General features: G+C 42.1%; 1 protein-coding gene across 6 annotated transcripts in view; it reads right to left on the reverse strand.

Annotated features, from left to right (window-relative positions):
- CNOT10 (CCR4-NOT transcription complex subunit 10) overlaps positions 1-539 on the reverse strand; it is a 60,327-nt gene extending 59,788 nt beyond the window's left edge. The window contains exon 1 of one of the 6 annotated variants that reach the window (XM_043508986.1): positions 469-539. In XM_043508986.1, the coding sequence (XP_043364921.1) occupies positions 469-490 (22 nt within the window). In that variant the 5' untranslated portion in view covers positions 491-539. Of the gene's footprint in view, positions 1-211 lie in introns of all 6 variants that reach the window. The other 5 variants (XM_038388930.2, XM_038388934.2, XM_043508987.1 and 2 more) reach the window with 5 other exon arrangements.
- Positions 540-9,402: the final 8,863 nt, after the last annotated feature.

Below are 9,402 nucleotides of genomic sequence, written 5' to 3' on the forward strand. Positions count from 1 at the left end.
AGAAGGGGCTGCCCGCCCTACTTCGCCTCCCACCAGCGGAAGGGCACAACACTACGGTCCCGCCGCCCGGGGCGAAGAAAGCTGCTGTTGCTCATATCCCTCCGCTAGGACGGGATACAGGCGTCCAGCGGGGCTGCGAAGGCATCCCTGCGCGTGAGGCCCCGCACAAAGAGCCAGAGGCCGGGGTCAGCGGGGCGCTTTTCATACTCACCGCCCGCCTTGTCCGCCGCCATGGTCGCTCCCCTCCCGCGAGAGCCCTGTGCCTGGGCGGCGGCGGAACACCGCCCCTCCGGGGAGACTAGCCCGCTGGCCCCGCCCCTTCCGCCCGAGGCCCCGCCCCCCGGAACCGCTGACGCCTGCGGCCGGAGGAGGCTCGGCCCGCCCGCCCGCTCGCCTCTGGGCCCGAGCCGCAGGGCCGACAAGCCCCGTCTCCCTGCAAAACCCAAGTGACCCTTCATTCCGACCCACCCTGACCGAGCCAGCCGTCCATCTACGCTTTAAAGTGTCTGGTGCCGTTGCCTGGCCTGCGCATCTCCCCCCCCCCCCTCCAGGCTGCTGTTGAAATAGAAAACAAGGCCCCACCCTCCCTGTGCCCATGGAAACGCCATTGGTCAGCGGAATCCAGGACGGGTTTTCCTTCCTGGCTTGATGTTTTGATTCTTTGTGCTTCCGCTCATCTATTTACAGTCCTGCACTTCAGTGAGCTCCCTGAAGAACTGTATTTACTTGCAAGAATCCAATCTTGAGATCCTGTTGGTGCTTGGATGAGTTATTCTAAAACATTTCCTAGCCTGCTTTATCTTATATGGATTATAGGACTGTGTATTGATAAGGAGCTCGTCACCATAGCTCTTAACGTGCGGAAGGTGGCATTGTGTATGGGTCTTAAATTCCTTTCAAAATTGGTGTTTGAATCCCATATTAATCCTGCCAGGATTCTTCTTACTCCTGGCCTCATCCCTGTGAGGCCTGTTTCACTTGATTAATTTAAGTGTCCATGGGATTCTCTGTGCTGTAGAAAAGAGCATTTAGAGACACCGTCCAGATTCTTTGAACACTTATTTTTATATCTTTGTAGTGATGTTTTATTTTTAAGACATGAGATTAGACACTGCAGCATCCAAAGTACTATAAGTATTACAAAGATTCACACATGTTTAATAATGATCTGGGTATAACAAATAAGCTATTTTCAGGATTCATCTGTGCCAATAACATCTTCAGGACTAAATCCTCAGCTGATATACATTGGCATAGCTCTGTGAAAGTCCATGGAGCCCCTGAGGTCAAGCTTGTAGATAATTACCATTTTTAGTGTGGCAGTTTTCCTCCTATGTTTAATTCTATAAGCTTTATATATGAAATAATGGGTTTTTCTTAACGCCAGATTGCTTTTGGGACAAATGCTTTAAGACTGTTTCCATACTTTACTCATCTGCTAACTTAAGTACGCTCGTCTGTATTATTCTGTACTATTTCTTCAGATTTTGTTCTCCAAAATTTTGATAAATTTCATTCCTGTTTAATATTGTTGACATTTTTTATATTTGCTGCAGTAAGTGTGGACATAGCTTAATCAATTCCATTAGTTATATCATCAATATTACTGACTTTACCAGATAATCATATTTGTTGTTAAGAGGGACCAGATTGTCTTGGAACATGCATCTGTTGCCCCCTCTTACAGTAAGGTTAAGACTTGAGGGTGAAATCCTATCCCCTTAGGCAAAACTCATTGCCTTGACTAGGGCCTGGAGTCCCCTTCTGTTAGGCCTCTTGATATTCTTTTCCCAATCACAATGTCAGAAATCTTGGAAAAAATATTTCTGTGAAGTTGTGGACATAGTATTAGACATTTTTGAGGGTGGCAGGAATTCTTGTAATTTTGTTGTTTGAGTTTTAAGTGTAAGTTAATATATTTTGTAAAAGTAATGTTTGCTGATATTTCATGTTTTCTTTTCACTTAACCACTCCTGAACATGTGTCAAAAGAAGAGGTATAGGGTAGAGTTATCTTGAAATTCTTAGGCTATGTCTACACTTACCATTTAAAGCACAAAAAGTCCCTTTTTTACACCAAAACCATGGGAGTGTCAACACTTATTAATGACTTTTTGTGGTGAAACTCAGAAGTTTCACTGCAAAGAGAAAACCACCTTCACAAGAGGCATACAGCTCTTACCGCTGTTCTTTTTGCACTGTTGTGAACTGTGTTCTACCAGTGTAAACACCTTTTGGCCTCCGAAGGATATCCTACAGTTCCAAAAGTGACCACTCTGGCCTGCATCTCTGCTGCTCTGATGCCAGGTAAACAGATGTCTGCCCCTCCCCTGTAAGGCCCCAGAAGTTTGAAACTTCCTTTCCCTTTGCTTGTAGATATGGCAGGTCAAGCAGCCAGACAGCAGGGGGTTTTTAAAAAAATACCAAGAAAGAAACAAGGAAGTAATGGGACATGAAGCAGGGCAGCATGGGGCACTGAGCAGGGACCCAGAATGCCTCCCCTCCGTTCCCAATAGACCTATCAAGAGAGCTGCACTGTGGGATAGCTGCCCTACAGTGCTGCTCTCATTGGGGATGATGGAAGTGCTGCTAGTGTAAACCCTCTCTGATGCCTGAAGAATTAAGTGAGTACACAAACCAGCGCTTTTCTTTCACTGGTTCCCTGTCACCAGTGAAACTTACAGCAAAAAACTCTGCAAATGTAGACATACCCTTACTCATGAGTACTCCTTAAGTTCTGCACCTTGAAACCAGTGTGTGTGTGAAGGTTGAAGGATCAGGCCCTTGGCCAAGTCTACATTAGCTATGTCAGCAAATATTCCTAGAGTAGACACAGCTCAAACTAGCAGAAAAGTGTTTTGCCTGTATAGCTCATACTGGTTCAATAAGTGAAATAAGCTACTCTAGCAAAAGCACATTTACACTAGTATAACTGTGTCTATACTAGGGCTTTTGCAGTTATAAAAGTGTTCCCAAAAAATAACTGTGGTACTCCCCAGGGGTACCTACGCTTGTGTGGCATCTTACCACCACCTGCCCTCAATGTTAAGCAGCCTTGTCTGTGACCCCTGGTGGTCACATCTGTCAGGAGTCAGGGCTTGCAGCAAAACCTGTCTCTGGTCAGTCTAATGAGCACAGCTGGCTTATAGTAGGTTGTCTGGCTGCACCACCTGAGTATTGGGAGTAATCAGCAGATTAGCTCTTAAGCCCAGCAGCAGCAGTAGTTTGCTGGCTGCTCAAAGCATTTGCCAATGATAATAAGGTGATAAGTAGCAGCATGGATATGTCAAGAACAAATTGTGTCAAACCAATTTGATAGCTTTCTTTGACAGGGTAAAAAGCCTTGGGGACATGGGGAACAATAGACGTGGTATATCTTGACTTTAGTAAAGCTTTTGATACTGCCTCACGTGACCTTCTCATAAACAAACTAGGGAAATGCAACCTAGATGGAGCTACTATAAGGTGGGTGCATAACTGATTGGAAAACTGTTCCCAGAGCATAGTTATCAGTGGTTCACAGTCATTCTGGAAGAGCATAATGAGTAGGGTCCTGCAGGATCAGTTTTGGGTCCGGTTCTGTTCAATATCTTCATCAGTGATTTAGATAATGGTATAGAGAGATTTCATAGTAGCAGCCGTGTTAGTCTGTATTCGCAAAAAGAAAAGGAGGACTTGTGGCACCTTAGAGACTAACAAATTTATTAGAGCATAAGCTTTCGTGAGCTACAGCTCACTTCAGCGGATGCATTTGCTCTGTTTTTTCCACCAAATGCATCCGATGAAGTGAGCTGTAGCTCACGAAAGCTTATGCTCTAATAAATTTGTTAGTCTCTAAGGTATAGAGAGAGTACACTTATAAAGTTTGTGTATGATAACAAGCTGGGAGGGGTTGCAAGTGCTTTGGAGGATAGGACTATAATTCAAAATGATCTGGACAAACTGGAGAAATGGTCTGAAGTAAATAGGATGAAATTCAATAAGGACAAATGCAAAGTACTCCACTTAGGAAGGAACAATCCACTGCACACATACAAAATGGGAAATGACTGCCTAGGAAGGAGTACTGCGGAAAGGGATCTGGGGGTCATAGTGGACAACAAGTTAAATATGAGTAAAAAGTGTAACAATGTTGCAAAAAAAGCAAACATTATTCTGGGATGTATTGGCAGGAACGTTGTAAGCAAGACACCAGAAGTAATTCTTCCACTCTACTCCGTGATGATTAGGCCTCAAGTGGAGTATTGTGTCAGCATTGTCTCAGCCTGTATTCCCAGCTTTAGCCAGCAAGCCCAAATTGCCTCTGAATTCCCAGCTCAGACCCCTTCTTTTCTCTCTGTATACAGGCCCAACCTGCTCCTTCCCAACTGAATCTCATCTTCCATTAGGTCTTATGGAGTCCTGGCTCTACTGCAGATGCCATATGTTAATTGACCTAATTTAACCTGCTCTGCTTTGGTGGCATAGGCACCCATCACACAGTTTCCTTATTCCACATTACCAAAAAGCTTTTGACCTCTAGGTGGCACTATATTACAAATTAATATATATTAATATATTTTCCCTTTAATATATATTTTAATACATATAAATGCAGCATTTTAAGGTGGAGTTATGCTTTAAAATGTAAGCTAATTAGACAAAATAAGTCATGTGCAGCCATTAGGAATTAATTTGGCAATCACATTATATATACACATCACAAACCTGTTACAAGTGTGGAATTAGTTCTTTTGAGGTGATAGGCAGCATATTGACCTACAGAATAAGGAAGGGTGCTTCAGCACCTTTGTTTGTTTACACATCTTTATTCTCATTTTAGAATACTATGTTCCTCCCATTTTTCTCTTCTGAAAGATCTAGTGGTATCTGCACGGTAATTGGTCCCATTCTTGGGAGCAGCTGAATTGTGCTTGGTGCAGAACGGGCTTGGGGTGGGGAACAAAAATGGCTTTATAGCTTTATATCACTTTTGCAGCTCCCCAGTTTTGGTGTTGGCCAGAAGCAGTTTGGCCCCCAGATCAGTACTTCCAAACATCATGGTATTTGGGGAAGAAAAACTAGAATATTCATATTCAATGCATTAAATGCTCCTCTGTGCAAAGGGCTACCACAAAGTCTGTGTCACACTCAAGTCCCATTTAAGTGTTCAAAATAGGATTTAAGTAAGACTTGAGTGGTACTTTGCACATGGGAGCATTTCAGCATAGGTATATTATGGTCCAATCCTCAATGAGGCAAAATTTCCATTAAGTTCAACTTCCATGTGAGTAAGAGCTAAAAGATCTGGCCCTTTACTTGCTTTGAAATATTTATGTAACCAAACAAAATGTCCCCTAGTAACTGGTTGATGCAAAGCACTGACATTCTTACAAATAAACTTGTCATGCATCTGAACAGCACTTTGCATCCTGCAACATTGCTACCTTGTTCCTTGATGAAGTAATCTGAGATGCAGAAAATTGAAAACGTGTACATATATTAAATCTGTAGCCTTGAATAGACATTGGTCTTTGAGAATTTTCATCCTCTATGCTTTTCAATAAACTTACCTGTTTCATTCTGTGGGGGAAGTAAAAACTGAACATTTGATACCCTAGTGCATTTGAAACTCTAGTGAAGACGGTGGTGTTCAGTGAGAAGTGAAACTAACAACTCTCCTAACATGAATGTTAAATAAATGAAAAAAGAGAATTTACAGAATATGATTTATTTGTTTGTGGTAGTGCTTATGATGATCTACACATTTTTCCAGATATTCAAAGAGGAATGGGTCCCCCCTGAGGAACTGTTGAAGTATTTTCTCCAAAGATATAAACAAACTTGTCCATCTCCTACCCCTTCCATTAACTTAGTGTTCACCCTTTACTCTGTTATACTATAACATTTGCAAGCATTTTACTGATAGGGCAGTAAACTAAAAGGGGATACTGTATTTGCATTGCTACCTAGCTTTTACCAGATGTTCCCGCAGCCAAAAAATGAATCTCAATAAGAGTTCTCAAAGCAGACTTTGTGCCTCCATATGGGAAAGAAAAATCTTAACATACTTTTTCATTCCAAGCATTTTTTTTTAATTTTCTAAAGATGTTTCAATAATTTTGAAGCATTTTTTCCTGATGCCAAACCTAACATAAGGCTGGCTATATTTTGTAGCAGTCAAGCACTTTGCTAGAAGGCATTTGAATATTCCAGTTAAGTTTTTTTGTTGTTGTTGTTGTTGAGATAGAAGAGGCTTTGTTATTTACTATTTTACTAACAGACTGATCCTCTGTAAAATTCAGTGCCTGGTGTTTTATAATACACATTTGCAGATCACGAATGACATCCACATTTTTTTGTTACTTATGTGGAAAGCCAACAGGGAATCCATAGTTATTGACTCTCCTTATTCTGGGGGCCAAATCATAAGGTCCTTACTTCAGACGGCTTCCGAATCTTAGCATGTGGCACTTTATGATTCATATGGTGTTGTTATTTTTGGCCTAGGTTTTAACATGATCTGTTTCATAATATAATTAAATCCATTGTTTGTAGCGCAGATCAATTCAGGGTGGAAAGCTTTAGTAATAAAGTGTTTTTTCCGCCGGCAAGAGCACTGCAGAGTAAAAAAAACAACATAGTATCTTCAGTTTTTTTTCCAAATTGCTAATACAAATAGAATTAAATGTATTTCCCTGGAAATCCTATCAGCTTCTCGATAGAGGACCAGAGGAACGTACCAGTTCATATTTGTATTCTAAACAGTCCAGCATCCTAACCTTTGCCAGTGGTTAATATATGTGGCTTCAGAGGAATGAGAGTTGTCCCCCTTCAGAGGAATGAGAGTTTGATGCAGTCATCAAAATGCAATATCAAGATATTTTGCCTTGTAGTTCTTTGTGGCTACATTTGGCCAGCATATCTTCCCTTTTCACACTCCCTTTTTGTAGTTTCTAAGAGGATCCTGGCAGTTCAAGTACATTTGCTCAGCTCTCCTCATGCTAACTTATATTTATCAGCCAAAATGGGAATCAGTGTCCGTGTTCAGCACATTGTTCACATTCCCTAAGTAAGACAAGACTCACTAAAATGTGGAATAAATCAAATCCCCATGAAGTTTCCTGAAGACTATTATAGCTCCGGAGCCAAAGGTTTAGGATCACTGACTATTGCAGTGTTTTAGCACCCTATGTACAGGGGCAGGGTGATTCTGCTGACTCACCTTGACATCCAGACCAGGTGCATTGTCATCAGATCCAATAATCATAGAAATGAGAGATATAGAGCTGGAAGTGACTCACAGACTCAGACTTTCAGGTCAGAAGGGAGCATCATGATAATCTAGTCTGACCTCCTACACGCTGTAGGCCACAGAACATCACCCACTCATTCCTGTAGTTGGTACCATAACCTCTGTCTGAGTTGCTGAAGTCCTTAAATCTGGATTTAAAGACGTCAAGTTATAGAGAATCCACCATTTACTCTAGTTCAGACCAGCAAGAGATGTGTACCCCATGCTGCAGAGGAAGGTGAAAAACCCACAGGGTCTCTGCCAATCTGACCTTGGGAAAAATTCCTTTCCCGACCCCAAATATGATGATCTTTTAGACCCTGAGTATTTGGGCAAGAGTCATCAGCTAGACACCTGGGAAAGAATTCTCTGTAGTAACTCAGAGTCTCCCCCTCTAGTGTCCATCTCTGCCACTGGAGATATTTACTAATAGCAGTCACAGATGGGCCATATGCTACTGTAAACAATCTCATTGTACCATCCCCTCCATAAACTTATAAAGCTCAGTTCTGAAACAAGTTAGGTTTTTTTTGTCCCCACTACTCCCCTTGGAAGGCTGTTCCAGAACCTCAGCCCTTGCCTGGGTAGAAAATTTCATGTAATTTCAAACCTAAACTTGTTGATGGTCAGTATATATCCATTCATTCTTGTGCCAACACTGGCCCTTAACTTAAAAAACTCCTCTCATTCCCTGGTGTTTATCCCTCTGATGTATTTATAGAAAGCAATCATATCTCCCCTCAGGCTTCGTTTTGTTAGGCTAAACAGGCCAGGCTCCTTACATTTCCTCTCCTAAGGTAGGTTTTCCATTCCTCTGATCATCCTAGCAGCCCTTCTCTGCACTGTTCCACTTTGAATTCATAGATTCATAGATACTAAGGTCAGAAGGGATTATGATCATCTAGTCCGACCTCCTGCACAACGCAGGCCACAGAATTTCACCCACCCACTCCTGCGAAAAACCTCTCACCTATGTCTGAGCTATTGAAGTCCTCAAATTATGGTTTAAAGACTTCAAGGAGCAGAGAATCCTCCAGCAAGTGACCCATGTCCCATGCTACAGAGGAAGGCGGAAAAAAAAGCCTCTTCCAATCTGCCATGGAGGAAAATTCCTTCCCGACCCCAAATATGGCGATCAGCTAAACCCTGAGCATATGGGCAAGATTCACCAGCCAGATACCCAGGAAAGAATTTTCTGTAGTAACTCAGATCCCACCCCATCTAACATCCCATCACAGGCCATTGGGCCTATTTACCATGAATAGTTAAAGATCAATTAATTACCAAAATCATGTTATCCCATCATACCATCTCCTCCATAAACTTATTGAGTTTAATCTTAAAACCAGATAGGTCTTTTGCCCCCACTGCTTCCCTTGGAAGGCTATTCCAAAACTTCACTCCTCTGATGGTTAGAAACTTTCATCTAATTTCACGTCTAAACTTCCCAATGACCCGTTTATATCCATTTGTTCTTGTGTCCACATTGGTACTAAGCTTAAATAATTCCTCTCCCTCTCCGGTATTTATCCCTCTGATATATTTATAGAGAGCAATCATATCTCCCCTCAACATTTTTTTAGTTAGGCTAAACAAGCCAAGCTCCTGGAGTCTCTTTTCATAAGACAGGTTTTCCATTCTTTGGATCATCCTAGTAGCCCTTCTCTGTACCTGTTCCAGTTTGAATTCATCCTTCTTAAACATAGGAGACCAGAACTGCACACAGTATTCCAGATGAGGTCTCACCGGTGCCTTGTATAATGGTAAGAACACTTCCCTATCTCTACTGGAAATACATTGTGTGATACATCCCAGGATTCCATTAGCCTTTTTCACAGCTACCACATATTGGTGGTTTATAGTCATCCTGGGATGGACTATTCACCCACATCTTTCTCCTCCTCTCTTGGTTCCAACTGATACATCCTCAGCTTGTATAAAAATTCTTGTTATTAGACTCTGAGTGCATAACCTCAAGAAATTATCAAGTCCAGCCCCCTGTGCTGTAACAGGATCAAGTAAACCTAGATCATCACTGGCCCCAGGTGTTTGTCCAACCTGTTTTTAAAAACTTCCAATGATAGGGATTCCACAACCTGCTTTGGAAGCCTATTCCAGAGTTGAACTACC

The sequence above is a fragment of the Dermochelys coriacea genome, chromosome 2 (genome assembly GCF_009764565.3).
Source record: "Dermochelys coriacea isolate rDerCor1 chromosome 2, rDerCor1.pri.v4, whole genome shotgun sequence".
NCBI classification, from domain to species: Eukaryota; Metazoa; Chordata; order Testudines; family Dermochelyidae; genus Dermochelys; species Dermochelys coriacea.